Genomic DNA, 15953 nt, shown 5'->3' on the forward strand with positions numbered 1-15953 from the left:
TTCATTTCAGGGAATATTTGCCAAGAGTATCGTTTTGTTTCCAATACTTGTTAAGGGTAGGGTTTCACACGCCAATACTTGTTAAGGGGTGCATTTTCAGAATATGGAAATTACGTGTTAAGGGTGCTTTTCGAGACCCCATGGTCGCGCATGGTATCCACTCGTGAATGGAAGTGGCCCCCCGGGATGTGGATCCTCAAATTGGCAAACATGCTTCAAAATGGTTGATTTTGTGGACAAATCTCCATTTATACATATTTTCAGATTTACCCCTTTATCTTACATATTTTACATTATCTCCTCCTGACCTTGACATAATTATATGGTGTGGATTATATTTTCCCATGACATATGTTGTGCTCAGAAGGAGGCAAGATGCAATTTGAAAGAAAATGAGGAAAATCTGAAAATTTGTGTACAAAACAAATGGACAGTTGTCCACAAAATTAGCCATTTTGAAGCACGTTTGCCAATTTGAGGATGCCCATAGAAAGTAAAACAAGAATTTTCAAACACCCATAACTTGCTTATTTCATAACCGATTTTGATGAAACTTTTTTTAAATTGTTCCTCTCATTTTACTCTTTCAAATAAGATTACTTCTCTTCTTGGGCTTTGGTTTCCTTTAAGTGTTCCTGTATACACTACACTAGCATGCGTTTATAACTTTATCTGACGGCATATTCTATCTCTATGCAGATAAGGGATGCTTGGTACACTGAGACTTTAAAGTACCTAAAAACTTGTTGAAACGTTATCCCCTCTTGGTAGAAGGTTCTTCTATTATGTATAATTTTCATAGAACATCGATCAACAACTTCGGAACTAATCGGGCCCCTCTTAAAGGACAATTCCACCCCAACAAAAACTTGATTTGAATAAAAAGAGAAAAATGCAACTAGCGTAACACTGAAAATTTCATCAAAATCGGATGTAAAATAAACAAGTTATGACATTTTAAAGTTTCGCTTCATTTCACAAAACAGTTATATACACATCTCGGTCGGTATGCAAATGAGGGAACTGATGACATCACTCACTCACTATTTCTTTTGTATTTTATTATATGAAATATGAAATATTTTGATTATCTCGTCATTGTCATGTGAAATGAAGTTTCATTCCTCCCTGAACACGTGGAATTCCATTATTTTAACATTTTGTGCTTCAGGCAAGGAGGTCCTCAGGCTAATCATCATGATTCGTAAAAATTGAAATATTGTATAATTCAAACAATAAAAAACAAAAGAAATAGTGAGTGAGTGACATCATCAACTCTCTCATTTGGATGTATAACTGGCTCGTTCATATAACTATTTTGTTAAAAATAAGCGAAACTTTGAAATGTCATAACTTTAATATTTTACATCCGATTTTGATGAAATTTTCAGCATTGTGCTTGTCTGATTTTTCTCTATTGATTCAAATCAACATTTTTCTGAGATGGACTTGACCTTTAAGTTCTAGTTTACTATACATGTATATCAGTGCTTTATTGTTTCGCTTGTATTGTTGATCTTATGTTTTTTTCCTTATCATTAGAATAGTTATTTCATCATAGAAAAAAGGAAATAAAGAAGAAGAAAATCTTTATCCTTCCTTGCATATACAGTGTGTGGCAAAATAGACAATCATGACTTATTGCAAAATAAACACAAGGAATTGAATGGTTGCTTTATTATACAGTGCGTATATCAAACAAATTTACACTTGGAAAAAGCCCTGGGAATTAAAATAATATACAACATGTGGGTATTTTTTTCACAAATAATCTTAGGTTTGGGTCTCATCTATCCAATGGAGGTAAAAGTTTTGACAGAATGTTACGCTTGAGTGAGCACTGTCCATTTTTGTAAAGCTCGCAGAAATCTGTTTGCGCAGAATGCTCGTTTTCACGCTGTGTCAAGGAGAAAGGGCGAAATCAAATTTACCCTGCGAAACATTTCTCACGCAATTCCTTTGCACTTTTAGTTAATTGAAATAAAACAGATCCATTCAAGCATTTTAGAACAATTTTGCCACCCAAATTGAAATTTCAACACGTAGTAAGCACAACCTTTACCCTGTTTGTGCCCGGTTTGTGCCAGATGGATCTGAGGACATAACTAAATCTGAACAAAAGTTTATATAAGACATCTCCAGCATTTTTTCACCAAGTTTTTATCATTTAAAGTGGGATCACAACCATTTTTTATTTAATTCTTGTTTCTCCACACCTTTTCCAAGTTTGACAATGATTAACAAAATGAAAATCAAGCCTAAGCCATTTCATGTATCACAGCTCAGTGTAAAGCAAATATCGTCACAATAGCCTCGGTGGGGGAGTGGGATGGTGCGCAATCAATGCACTCTTCGAATAAGTTTTGGGCAACGGAAAAAGTTTAAAATGGTAAAAGATATCTTCAAATCAATTTTACTAGCTAAATGCTACGTGTTCTTCATGATTAAGGTCTATATACTTTTATTCGCATGATTTCAAAGTTCTGCGCAAATCATCACTAATTTTTCAAAAGTAAGTGGTGCATGCTCACTCATTTGACAAGCGGAAATATTTTTCGACAGTTATATCGTTATTTGCTTAAATGGATCTATACCAATGTTAAAATGTGGAAAATTCTTCAGGATATTACAAATGTATAATTTTACAGGATTTTTTCTAAGGCGTAAACTTTTTTGATACGCACTGTAGAGGCCTCAAAATAGGAAGGTCGAGAAGGGTTTGAACTCCTGAATGGGATACTTAACGTGCAGATATAGGCTGCAAAAGAACATGACAACGGATCTCTGTTCATGTATAACACATTAGTAAAGTATATAGACTATTGTAGAGAATAGTCATAAATAACCTGAGGCCTCGTTGGGGGGGGGGGCAGGGGCGAAAATTGCTCCCCCAATAATTCGAAAAATGCAACGCAAAAATATGTTTGAAAAGCCTCGGAAAGCACTGAACCATTATACTTCACATTGAAATATATAATTCATCTTTATTTTCTATTCATATTCTATTCTATATCAAACGTCAACAATAGAATACATATAGGCTTAATAAAGACGGCAAGACGGAAATAACATGTAAAATTTAAATCAAAAGCGTATGATTATAGCCCAGGTCCCTGGCAGGAAAAGTGTTACACTAAAATGGACTAAATGGCAGGGCAAATGATACATGATATATAGATGAAGAAGGAATGGACAAATAATTAAGAGAGACACAGGGAGAGAGAAAGAAATTAAAGAAAGATAACAAATGGGAAAGGAAGAATGCAAAATGAGGAAGAAATAGAAAGGGTAGAAAAAATATCGTATCGTGTGAGTAATACATAATATTTTAATATTAATATTGCTAATTAATCAATCGGTTCTTTGATATTGTAAAAATGTTAAACTAATAATACATGCCAAAAAAACCCAGCTAGGATATATATAAAGGGAGAGGAGGAAGAATAGGCGAGCAAGAGGAGAATAATATATAAACTTGAGAGGAAAAAAGAAGAAGTAGAAGGAAGAAAGGAAATAAATAAATAAATAAAAAGGAACAAAAGAGGAAGATGAGGAAAGGAAAAGAAAGAAAGAGGAAAAGAAAGAAATAAAGAAAGATGAAAATATGAAAAGAAAGAAAGGTAGAAGGGAAAAACAGAAAGAAAGAAAGAATGAAGGAGGATAAGATGAAAGAAAGAAAGAAAAAGAGAAGGAAAGGGAAAGAGAAATAAAGAAAAAAATAAGAGAGGAATTAAAAGAAAGAAAATAAAGAAGGAAAGGAAATAAAGAATTAAAAGAAGAAAGGAAGAAGACAAACAAGGTTTATTCACTGTAAAAATGAAGTGCTATTTAAATAGCATTAATTGTATCTTAGAGACAATGCTTAATATTTTTTTTATTTAGTATAGAAGAGGGTCTCCATTCGTAATAGTATGAGATTCGCTAGTCATAATAGGAGATGACTAGCAAACCCTCATCCTGCATCAGACCCTGCCTTTTTAAGAACTGCTTGTTGAAATTATATATCATTAGGCCTATATCACTGATCAAAATATTTATTCTTTCTCTTCTGCGCCTTTATTCCTCAGTTTTCCCTTTCTCTTCATTTCTTGTTTATACATTTTCTTTATCAATATTTTGTGCTCCCTTTCCCTTTTTCGCCCCCTGACAGTCGCCCAGGGAACATACGCCACTGGCAATTTCATAAAAGAAAGTCTTTTCATCTATAACATTTTCAGCTAGGGCCTGAAGGGTACCTACATAAGGGCATTTAACGATAAGGGGGAGGGGGAGGGGTCGATGGGTATATAGGACAGGTTATCCGGAAACGGGTTTTTGTTGTTACTCGACCTCTCCAGGGTTTAAAAAAAATGTACAATGAACATGACAGGAGATGAGGTTTTTATGTCAAAATGACATCCTTAAAAATATTATGACGGAATGTACGTGGTGGCTATAGGGATTTTTTTTAAGTGTAACCTTGCACTCCTTGCCTTTGGGCTCTTTGATTATGAGCTTTCAAATTATAAATGTAGGCCTACATAAAAATGATCTGCAACATCTTTGAATTGCTGGTATCAACATGCATGCATCCATACAGGCTGTTGAGAAGGCAATTAACGCAATGATCATTGCCCTGCCTATTGAGTCTACACAATACTGTAGAGAATAAAATCATTCTAAATGTTGCTAATCATTGGGCGGGGGCTGGGGGTGATAGTCATGGATATGATGGGAATGCGGCAAACATATCAATTTGCCCTAGTTGCCCAATAATTTTGACAAAATGAAAAATTTACGAATCCCGTGATTGCAAAAATGTATTTGAAGAAACATCTGTGAAAGCGCCCCGGGAAAGCGCTACCAATTAAACTAAACTAAAATCAAACTACTCCATCAAAATGTAAATTTTTCGGTGTGTTTCACATGCCAAAATAGTAACTTTGTCTTTATCCCCTCTCGCCACCCGAAAAAATGGATCGACAGCCTACACTTGTGACTCAATCTAGTCTACAAATGTAGACCCACATATGCATTGTGTACCACAGCGGATTCAAGGAGTCTGCAAGCATACTTAGCAGACTAGGTCTACTGCAGTGAGGCTGAAATGGCCACTGATCAGTGGAAATGGCTCGCTTCGCTCGCCCTTTCATGCTGGTTTGCTTCGCAAACCAGTAGCATCCCATGCACCTCACGAGCCATTCAGAGTCTGCATAGCAGACTAATCAGGGAGTATATAGCTCCAAAACATTTTCTAAGAAAGAAAAAAAAATCGGATATCGGGCAGGGTTTAGAGCCAGGTTTAGAGTAAGAACTTCATGCAAAGATTGTTATTCGAGGGATTCGTGGTGGGTGAAGTAGCTATAGTGGATGTTATTGAAAAAATAAAAGGTAATTGCAAGCGGGCAGTCTACTATCTTGCAGACCGATCATTGACTTAAACTAAGAGATGTATTCTGCTATTTCTGCATTTACAGGTTTTATTTTGAGAGGGAGCGTTTAAAGGTCAAATACACCACAGAAAAATGTTAAACTGAATAAATAGGGAAAATCAAACTAGCAAAAGATTTCATCAAAATCGGATGTAAAATAAGAAAGTTATGACATTTTAAAGTTTTGCTTATTTTCACAAAAACAGTGATATGCTCAATTCAAATGAGACAGTCAATGATGTCCCACACTCACTATTTCTTTTGTTTTTTATTCATTGAATTATACAATATTTCATTTTTTATAGATTTGACAAAAAGGCAACTTGACTGAATCATACAGTATTAAACAATACTCATTCCACATTTTCAGGGAGGAATTAGTCGTTTCACTTGACAATGAGGAGAAAAATAGAATATTCCCGTATTTCATATAACGACAGAGCGAGAATTTTTCCTAATTTGAATAGTAAAAACTCTGATTTTAGAGCACTTGACGACATGAATGGAATACCACTTTATAAACGGATAATTAAATATGGTCCAATTTCTTTGTGGTCAATTTTTTTTTTTTTTGGGGGGGGGCTTGAGCAATTTTTTGTGAGGCCTCAGTCCCTTAAGCATCCCCCTAAAACCGTGCCTGTAATAATAGATGCGAGTGCGAAGCGGGAGCGGAAAATGTGATTTTTGTATAAGCCTACATTTTGAATTTAAAAGGAATATACTTCACTTTGAAGAAAAAAAAGTCATTTTCCCTTTTGAAAAAGGGTATTTTTCTTTCCTTACGAGGAATATTTGAGGGGCAAATGCATGCCCCATCGGGCCCCCTGACCCCCTTCCCCCCGCTCCGCCGCCCTCTTGCATCTGTGATGGTGAGTCATGAAAGTTCAGCAGAGACTGACATGCATCCAGAGTCCGAGTGAGGTCGACGCGATATTGCGCAAGCGTACACTGTGTGTAAATCTCTTCCGGGTTGGATGATCTTCATGGTCCACGTTTTCCACATGGTCTGCACTCTTTTAGCAGTATTTTCAGCATTTTGCAGGACAATGGCTAAGAATCAAGAGAGGACTTTTATAATGGTGAAGCCCGACGGAGTCCAGCGTGGGCTTATCGGAGACATCGTCCACCGATTTGAGAAGCGTGGATATAAGCTTGTCGCTGGAAAGATGATGAAGGTAATGTTCCAACTCTCAACTCCCTGGGTTAGAAAAAGACTTGCAATGACAATCTGAATGCCCGGGGGAGGGGTAGCCTGGGGCGTTTTGGGGAGTGAAAGTTATATACTGTACGTATGGAGTCACTCCCCACTAACGCCTGGGAGCCCTACCTATATTTCCACACATACGGGTACAAGACCAGAAACTTTCGCCCCAGAGAATTCTACTTTCCCTCTAAAAGATCTTTACATATGTAGGCCCTACACAGTACATGCATGGCATGGGGTCCAACTTCATTTCCAACACTTCTGCGATATTGATTTCATTTTTAAAGAAGAATTCATTATAAAAAACGAGAGATTTGTTTTGAAAAGATGGAAAGAGCTTCTGGTTTACGTCGCCATCTTGATTTCTTTGTCTTTCGCTTGGCGACAGCACGCAAATCGCGGGATTTGCGTGCTGGAGACTGTCTCTGAAATTGGATACCCAAATTCTTTATAAAAGTCTCTGATATTTGGATATAATCTCTCTCATGGGAGACAGTCTCCAATATTGGCTGTGCGCCTCTACTGCTGATCGCTGTTCATTACCGGTATATAAATTCATATACATATTGATTGGTATGATATTACAAGTTCAATCATATTCAATGAATTTCTGATCGCGTTAGCGGGGGCATCTGTCTCTGTCCTTTGGACACATCAAATTTCTGGTTTTCCCCACTCATTCAATGAACAAGGTTATAATATAACCTTGTTCTCAGTTATATCTCCATGTGTGGCAAAATAAGGGTGGCAATGTTTGGCTTATTTTCTCTCTTTTTCTTTGGGGCAAATGCTTGATTTTTTTACACTGACAGTTTCCATTACATCTATTATTCATACAACTTGGCTCTTATTTAAATTTGATTCTTTAAATCATTTTTTTCTTAATTAAAAATAGAGATAAAAAAATAAAAATTTTCTTGCCATATTACTTTCCATCAATAGAGGATGTACACAAATATATGCCCAAAATTCAAGTTTTTGAGCGCTCTGGTGAATGAAAAAAATATTCCCAAGTTACTAATGAAAAATAAATTGCAACTGTATGGAAATTAGTAATTTTGGTCACAAAAGTGATATTTTAATGATTTTTTAAAGTGTGTGAGCACTCTGTACAACATTGGCATACCATAGTCCTACCTCTAGATTCCCCACAGGCAGGGTGGTAGCAGTGAACAAGTGGTTTTCCCTATATCTTTTTGAACAGGCCAAAGAGGATCTCCTCAACGAACATTATGGTGACCTGAAGGAGAAGCCATTCTTCCCTGGTCTCATCAAACACATCGCAAGTGGACCAGTCTTTGCTATGGTAAGTTTACAAGAAAGAAGAATAAAGGAGACTCAATAAAAGTTTGAGTAAGACTTGACAAGAAAGAGGAAGATATGAGCATTTAAATGCTAAGGTCACCAATGCTAAGGAGACTCTCTCCTGATTGGCAATGAAAGCAAGATCTGTGATGTCACAACTCTCTTTGGACACAAAAATACACCTCGGAACATCTCTTTTTTGCTCGTTCTAAGTTGATGGTGATGAATTTTTACCCGATTTCTAAGCATCAGAAACCTCAATATATGCAAATGCTCATATCTTATTATTCATTCAATTCCTCCAACTTTCATTGATCTGTTTGATTTTTCTGTTTGGGCCAAGCAAAAAAAAGAAAGTAGTTGATTGTCCTCGCGTATCTGGCTGCTGCATGAATTTTTTTACAATTTTCAAAAATTGGCTAAAAAAAAAATTTGTGATGTTTCTTGTCTGCGCCTGCTTCCCTTTTTGATTGCCGCATCAATTTTCTTGATACTTACTATTTTTATGGCCGCTGAAAAGCGACAGAAATTCTCAAAATTGGTGAGCGATTTGCACTCATGTGCTCTGGGATCTCTCTCGCAACCTCATAAAACATTGCAAAGTCTGATTTTGACGTAACTGCGAGAAAAATTCTGATTTGATTTTTTATTGGTAATTTTGAAGATACGATCATAAATTAACGAGAAAATAAAGTTTGCAAACTCAGAAAAGATCACATATTTCTTCTTTTTTAGTGCATTTTTCGGGGACCCCGCTTCCTGAATCTAAACTAATCCGTCGTGTGCTTTGAAAAAAATGGTGCAGATAAATCAATTTTAATGAAGTAATTTGTATTTTAGCGGGGTTTTTTAGTTAATGATAGTGCCTGTACTTCGATGTGTGTTGCAGTGATTGACTGCACTTGTGACTGTGTTGGGTGATGTGCATGTGTGCTGGCAGCTGCAGTGATGTGATTGACTGTGCTGGCGTGACATGTGAATTTGTGACATGAATTGAATTTTCTAGCGAGTTTTCTAACGTCAGCAGGCAATGCATTAATATTAAAAAAATAATTTCAAGTGAGTTATTCATTATCAAGAAATTGAAAATCATTAATGGGATTCCAGTAAGTGCCAATTCTGTTCAAATTTGACATTCTTCCTTGAGCTATACAATTTGATGGACAATTGTAAAAATGTAAGTTAGTAAATAGATTATGTGAACAATTAACGATTAATTCAATAATCATTTAATATTTGATATCAATAAAAAAATGAATAGCAATTGAATTAACAGTATAAACATTATGTAAACGAATATACAAGCAGCTGGAAACTGCGATGCGAAACCATGCCCAGAGCTGAAAAAGAGATTGACTCTGGAAAACTGAACATTGCTCCATGGTAATAAAAAGGCCCCCCCCCTATGCATTTTTACCCTTACATATATATAATGTAGAATAATGTTTGAATCATTCACCTGACATGAACATTTTGTTTCACAATAATACACTAGTCCTACCGGTATACATCAGTAATACATCAACAGGTTTGTATTGCATAATACATTTTCCACAGATTTCCAATATAGTTTCTACTAATTTACTATTAATATTGAGCATGCATCGATCACATGATTCGAGCCTGACATGGCCCGACAATCATTTGAATGAAAAAAAGCAAAAGAAAGAAAGTAAATAGTGAGGACCTCCCTCATCACTGATGTCAAAAAATGGGCCGAGAATATGTCTCCTTGTTTTAAAAAAAATAGTAAGATAGCAAATAGTAAAATCTTCCTCATCACTGCTCTCAAAAAACCCGGACGATCAACTACTATCTTTTTTTACTTGGCCTTATATGTATTCAACTTAAAGGCCTGGTCCCACTGGCTGAGGGACACAAAACGTATTCATAACGGTTACAGCGAACAAGCAAGATTGTATTTCGAAAGTGAAAAGAAAGAATTATTTGTCCTTGGTTTGACTAGCAATACTACTATTTTCCCCACAGGACTTCGCCCCTCGGGAAAAGTAGTGTTGCCATTCCAACCTCAGATGAATAAATCCTGCTATGCTTCCTCAAAGCCTGGTATATTTGTATATCATGCATTGTGCATGTGGAATGGGTATGTTGATTTTTTTCCCTCATGCAAGTCAAGCGGGATTTCAGTCCCCCAAAATGTGATTTAGGCAAAGTCATATGTAACATAATATTGTTTTCCTTTATATGTGGTCATTTCTGATATTTAATTACATGTACTTTTTTCTTGTTTCATGATCAGGTTTGGGAAGGAAAGGATGTCGTGAAACAGGGCCGTGCAATGCTTGGTGAAACTGATCCTGTAAGTAGATATTGGGCAGACGCATTACTTTCGTCTCTCTTTTGTGTCCTAGAATTGAAGGTCAAGTCTACCTCTAACAAAAGTTTGATTCGAATAAATAGAGAAAAATCAAACAATATTATGCTTATTAAATATTAACCTTGTTTGTGAACTCACATTTTTTAGCCTTTTGACTTTTTGACGAGTATAATTTAATAAAAACCGAATTGAATTTGAATTGTCATCAAATCATGGTGATGATAAAAAAGCAATAAAACAATTCCAAATTTTTCAAAATTAATTTGATAATATTAAAACTTTATTTTATGCACATCATAGTGATATTAAAATAAGAGAGTTCAGGATGTCACACTATGACCATTTCTTTTATGTTCCAATATTTTCTTTTTTTTTCAGGATGAAAAGGAAACTTTTTATTGAATCTAAATATGTTTAATGGCAATTTTATATGTCAGGGTGGAATCAATTCATTTTTACATGAGGAAATAGAATACTGGGTATTCATATTTCAAATGATACAAAAGAATAGTGAGTGTGTGAAGTTGTTTCCCTCAGCATACCAACAATGATGGGCATGTAACTGTATTTTGAAATTGAGCTCAACTTCAAAACTTTTTAAAACTTTTTTTTTTTACTTTCCATCCAGTTTGGATGAAGTGTTCATTGTTCTGCTCATTTGATTTTTCTCTGTTTATTCAAATGAACTCTAAATATTGGGCTGGACTTCTTGTTTAATCCTATCTAGGCCGAATTGGCAGGCATATTGCCTATGACATAACCTTCAATTTTTTTTATGTACTTCATGAAAATTTCTATTGATTAATTATGCTAAGTAATGCGTAATTAACATGCAAAATTTTACCTTTTTCCTTAGCTCCCTAAATGAATTTCCAAATGTCCTCTTTTTCTTTGGTTTAGAAACTCCTTTGTCATAATGTATGTGATAAAAAAAGATATCTAATCAATTTCTTATGTATTTTATTGTTTTTGCAATTTCTTATGTATATCTTTATTTTTTCAACCTTTTTTTTTAGATGAACTTTGTTGGCGACTCTTTTGTCATTGTAAACAGCGTAAAATAAATCAATTTAAACTGGCAAAAGTAAAAGTAATCGTACATTTATGATATTTGGTTGAAAACACAATTCACATTAACTTTCTACACAAAATCATATTTTAGAGCAATTTTGGGTCTGACATGCACTAACACGGTCTGGCATAATTTCCAGACTGCATACCAGGGCATCGTAAATTAGGTCTTAAAACGGGGGGAGACTTATAGAAAAAATTAAATAAACATCGCAGTGTAAGCTTTATGCATTAAAAAATTGTGCGAAATGTAAGGGGGATGGACCTCGGCCTAGATAGGGTTAAGGATGAGAGTTAAGGATAGGTTTGAATTGATGTATTTGGTTATTTATTTTATTTTGTTATTCTTGTAGCTCCTCTCTTGAATTTGCTGATTTAAATTTAAACCGGTTTCACCAATGAAAGCTAAGTAGGTCCTTGCAATTGGTGTTTGTTTACTTATAACCCGATACAGAGACTTCATGTACATGTATGCAGTCTGGAGTCAATAGAAAATGTGTGTTATAGCAAAATCATTCAGTCTTCATCAGGTTATGTATTAATGTTTATTTAGTAATGATAATACTAATGTTGATGATGCAATTTGTTAAACTTTTGTATCCACTCTGAAGAGTGTATTGAGGGGCTTGATTTGTTACCCTGACCTTGATAGCCAAATTGAAAATATTCTAACAGTCTTAATCATGTAGATGTGGAGCGTTGTGGCCCAGTGGATTAGTCTTCTGACTTTGAAACAGAGGGTTGTGGGTTCAAATACCAGCCATGGCGTAATTTCCTTCAGCAAGTACTTTATCCACATTGTGCTGCACTCAACCCAGGTGAGGTGAATGGGTACCCGGCAGGATTAATCCCTTGAATGCATGAGCGCTGAAGGGCAGCTCAAGCTAAAGCCTGGGTAATAATAATAACATCGCGCCTCGGAATAGAATATTTCTAGATAGATTGCGCTATATAAATGCCTACTATTATTATTATTTTAATTTCTGTTTTTGATTTTTATTTTAAAGAAATACGCTAATGAAAAGTTATTAATTTTTACTTTTTACAACAGCTGAAGTCAAAGCCTGGATCGATCCGTGGTGACTATTCCATTGACATGGGCCGCAACATTATCCATGGATCCGACAGCGTAGAGACCGCTAACAAAGAGATTGCGCTCTGGTTTAAGGATGATGAGGTCATAAACTATAAACTCTGCACAGAAGGCAGTGTGTATGAATAACAACATTGTACATTTTCAAAATCAACCATGAGTGCAAAATATCGTGACCAGATGTTCTGTCTTGCCTCACTTAGTATGCTCCATGGGTACAACAGGATACATGGTTTAGTAGAGTGTAATGATAATAATTTCTACATTTGGCAAGGTTTAGTGAAAATCTCCAACAAAAAGATAACATTTTATTGAATGCTACATTGCATTATGTCTTTGTAGCAGTCAATGGACTGTGTATCAGTACATTTCACCCAAAAGGTACCTATGGTATGGTACACATTTCTTTTCCAATCATTCTCCTCTTTTGCACTCATAGCTGGATTTTTCAAGTAATTTGAATGACCAATATGTTAGGTGTTAAACAATTTGTGTATGTGTCCCACACTGTTGTTTTCAATCACAGCAAACTGAAGAGAGTATTTACAGATGGTGTCTATTCAATGCAGTCTTTTGTCAAATCCGTTCACCTTACAGACAGTGCACATAAAATAAGTAACAAAACATGTTTCTACTAATCGCTTTATCCTGAAGGATAAAAATCTATCATGTTATAATCAAATTCAACTTTATGACTTCAGAATTTGTTCTCTGGTTTTCTGTATTAAATGGAGTAGCATTTATGTCAAAATATAACACATTATTGAAGATGATCATGTGCTTAATTGATGTTGCCAATACTTGTATTTATTTTCCACTTGTAAAATGTTTCATTGTTTAAAGCACAATTTGATGTAATCTCTGTGCCTAATTTCACACTTGTGTTGGTCATGAACCAAAATTCATTCCAAATGGATTTGAGGTGGTATTTTTGTAGCTAAACTACACTGTAGTTTATTCCAGACTGATACCGGCTTGAAGCAGTATTCATGTAAGATTATTTTTAGTAGCCAAGGTAATCTTCCAGAATATGACTATTGACAATCACAGCCAGTCAATGAATATGTACCATACATTAGTCTGCCATTTTGTTCAATGTTTTATGGGGAAGAAAATATATGAGGAAGAACACTGTAATTTGTAGTAAATTGTTTTCATTGATTTCATGTGGTTGCTGAATTTGAGGAATCTTCCTATTGGATGATTTTAAGTTGGATCTTGAGAGCATGTGATAGTGGGAGGGCCTAACTGGTTCAATGACATTTTTTCTGGCGAAATATTGCTCTGCTGTTAATTCCACACACTGATGAATGATCAACTTCAACCATGGATTAAACACTATACCCTATCCTAAACCTGACATAAAACCCTAACGCTATACAAAATAAAGCACAGAGCAAAATGTTGTGTCTCTTGCCAAATTAACCTCAACATTTGAAAGTCGCATTACTTCGGTCTAGTCTTAGAATAAGCCAGTTCACAGCTAGCTCATGCAGATGAGCGTTGAATTCATTGACCAGAAGCATTCGTGATTTGATGATGATTCATGTACTCCTACTCAAACATTCTTTTCATTGCATCCATTGAAGAGTAACAAAGTGTTCACAATCATTGACATTTGAAAGTAGTCCAACTTTAAATAACAGTCAATGTACCAAAACAATTTCCATCACTGACTCACTATTCTAGTCACCTGGGGGGTGCTTCACAAAGATTTAAAGGACAAGTCCACCCCAACAAAAACTTCATTTAAATAAAAAGAGAAAAATTCAACAAGCATAACACTGAAAATTTCATCAAAATCAGATGTAAAATAAGAAAGTTATGGCATTTTAAAGTTTCGCTTAATTTCACAAAACAGTTATATGCACATTTCGGTCGGTATGCAAATGAGGAACTGATGACATCACTCACTACTTCTTTTGTATTTTATTATATGAAATATTTTTATTTTCTCATCATTGTCATGTGAAATGAAGTTTCATTCCTCCCTGAACACATGGAAATCCATTATTTTAGCATTTTGTGCTTCAGACAAGGGGTCCTAATTCATCAAATTCGTAAAAATTGAAATATTGTATAATTCAAACAATAAAAAACAAAAGAAATAGTGAGTGACATCGGCTCTCTCATTTGGATGTAACTGGCTCGTTCATGTAACTATTTTGTTAAAAATAAGCGAAACTTTGAAATGTCATAACTTTCTTATTTTACATCCAATTTTGATGAAATTTTCATCGTTATGCTAGTTTGATTTTTCTCTATTTATTCAAATAAACATTTTCTGTGGTGGACTTGACCTTTAAGTATGACTTAAATGTTGACGCGTATCTGAAATGCAACGCGCAATCTTACTGATCAATACGCAGTAGTGTGCGTCCTCTGCATGATCTGACCAATGTGGTTATGCCTTTTATACCACATGCAACTAGGCTCTAAGTCATACCCCCAGGACTTTCTTTCAAGGACTTTGAATACCAAAGGATGCTTATGCATCATCTTTACTTAAAAGTGTCTTTGCTCATCGTAATGAAATGAGGATAGGTCATTTGAGAGACACTGATCATGAGCTAATTGTGGACTTTATTGATCAAGTAAGATATGGAGATATACAGTATCACCATGGTATGATATTGAGTTATTGACAAAAGGAAATTTGAATTGATAATAAAGAAACTATATCAATGACCAATTAAAAGATGTGTTTTGATCCATGGGCAAGTCCACTCTAACAAAAAGTGTTACTTAATTGAATATTTCATTTAACAGTTGTTTGCACATCCTGTGATGCTATTTGATTTGTTATAATGATCACTTGGATGAAAGAAGGTACTCATCGCAGGACTGGTCAACTGTTTGCCAGCTCTTTCTGCCAATATTGAATCATGAAATTGAATATCAATTAAATCAAAGAGAAAGTCCAGCCAGACAAGCCAGTATTGTAGAAATAAGAGATATTCAAGTCTACCCCAACAAAAAGATTTGTTGATTAAAAGAGAAATGTCAAACAAACCGAAAATGTCATCAAAATTGGATGTTAAATAATGAAGTTACATGGCACTTGAATTGTGTTTTTTTTCAAATAGGCTTGTTATATGCTAATTATGAGGCAATATTTTTACACACTCACTTCTTATGTATCATGAGTTAAGGAATATTTCAATTTTTCAGATTTCACAATTGTAAGGAAGCTTTTCAAAGAATCATACTATAAAATGACAATTCCACATGTTCAGGGAGAAATCAAACCTTGTTTCACATTACAATGAGGATTTAATGTGATTAAGAAATAGTGAGTGATGTAATTGATTCCCTAGTATATGAACACATAATAAGAAAAAAAAATACTTGATTTTCTAGATTTATGAAAGTAGACTTTTTTGTTGGGGTGGATTTGACTTTTCAAAGTGTTAATCCCTGCTAAAAATGGTATGTTCAGAATGAATGTCTAAATAGGCAAAACACTAAAAATTGAGATGAAAGGTAAGGTGGTCTAATTTAAAAAAAGTATGGAACCAAATCAACCAATTA

General features: G+C 34.9%; 1 protein-coding gene across 1 annotated transcript; it reads left to right on the forward strand.

The window, feature by feature from the left end:
* The first annotated feature begins 6338 nt into the window (after nucleotides 1-6338).
* On the forward strand, nucleotides 6339-13559 carry LOC121411428 (nucleoside diphosphate kinase A 2-like). Its single transcript, XM_041604164.1, has 4 exons — nucleotides 6339-6586; nucleotides 7820-7921; nucleotides 10181-10240; nucleotides 12381-13559. Exons 1-4 carry the CDS (start codon nucleotides 6386-6388, stop codon nucleotides 12549-12551), a joined length of 534 nt encoding a protein of 177 aa, XP_041460098.1. The 5' UTR covers nucleotides 6339-6385; the 3' UTR covers nucleotides 12552-13559.
* The last annotated feature ends 2394 nt before the right edge of the window (nucleotides 13560-15953 follow it).

The sequence above is a fragment of the Lytechinus variegatus genome, chromosome 1, assembly GCF_018143015.1.
Source record: "Lytechinus variegatus isolate NC3 chromosome 1, Lvar_3.0, whole genome shotgun sequence".
In the NCBI taxonomy this organism is placed as follows: Eukaryota; Metazoa; Echinodermata; class Echinoidea; order Temnopleuroida; family Toxopneustidae; genus Lytechinus; species Lytechinus variegatus.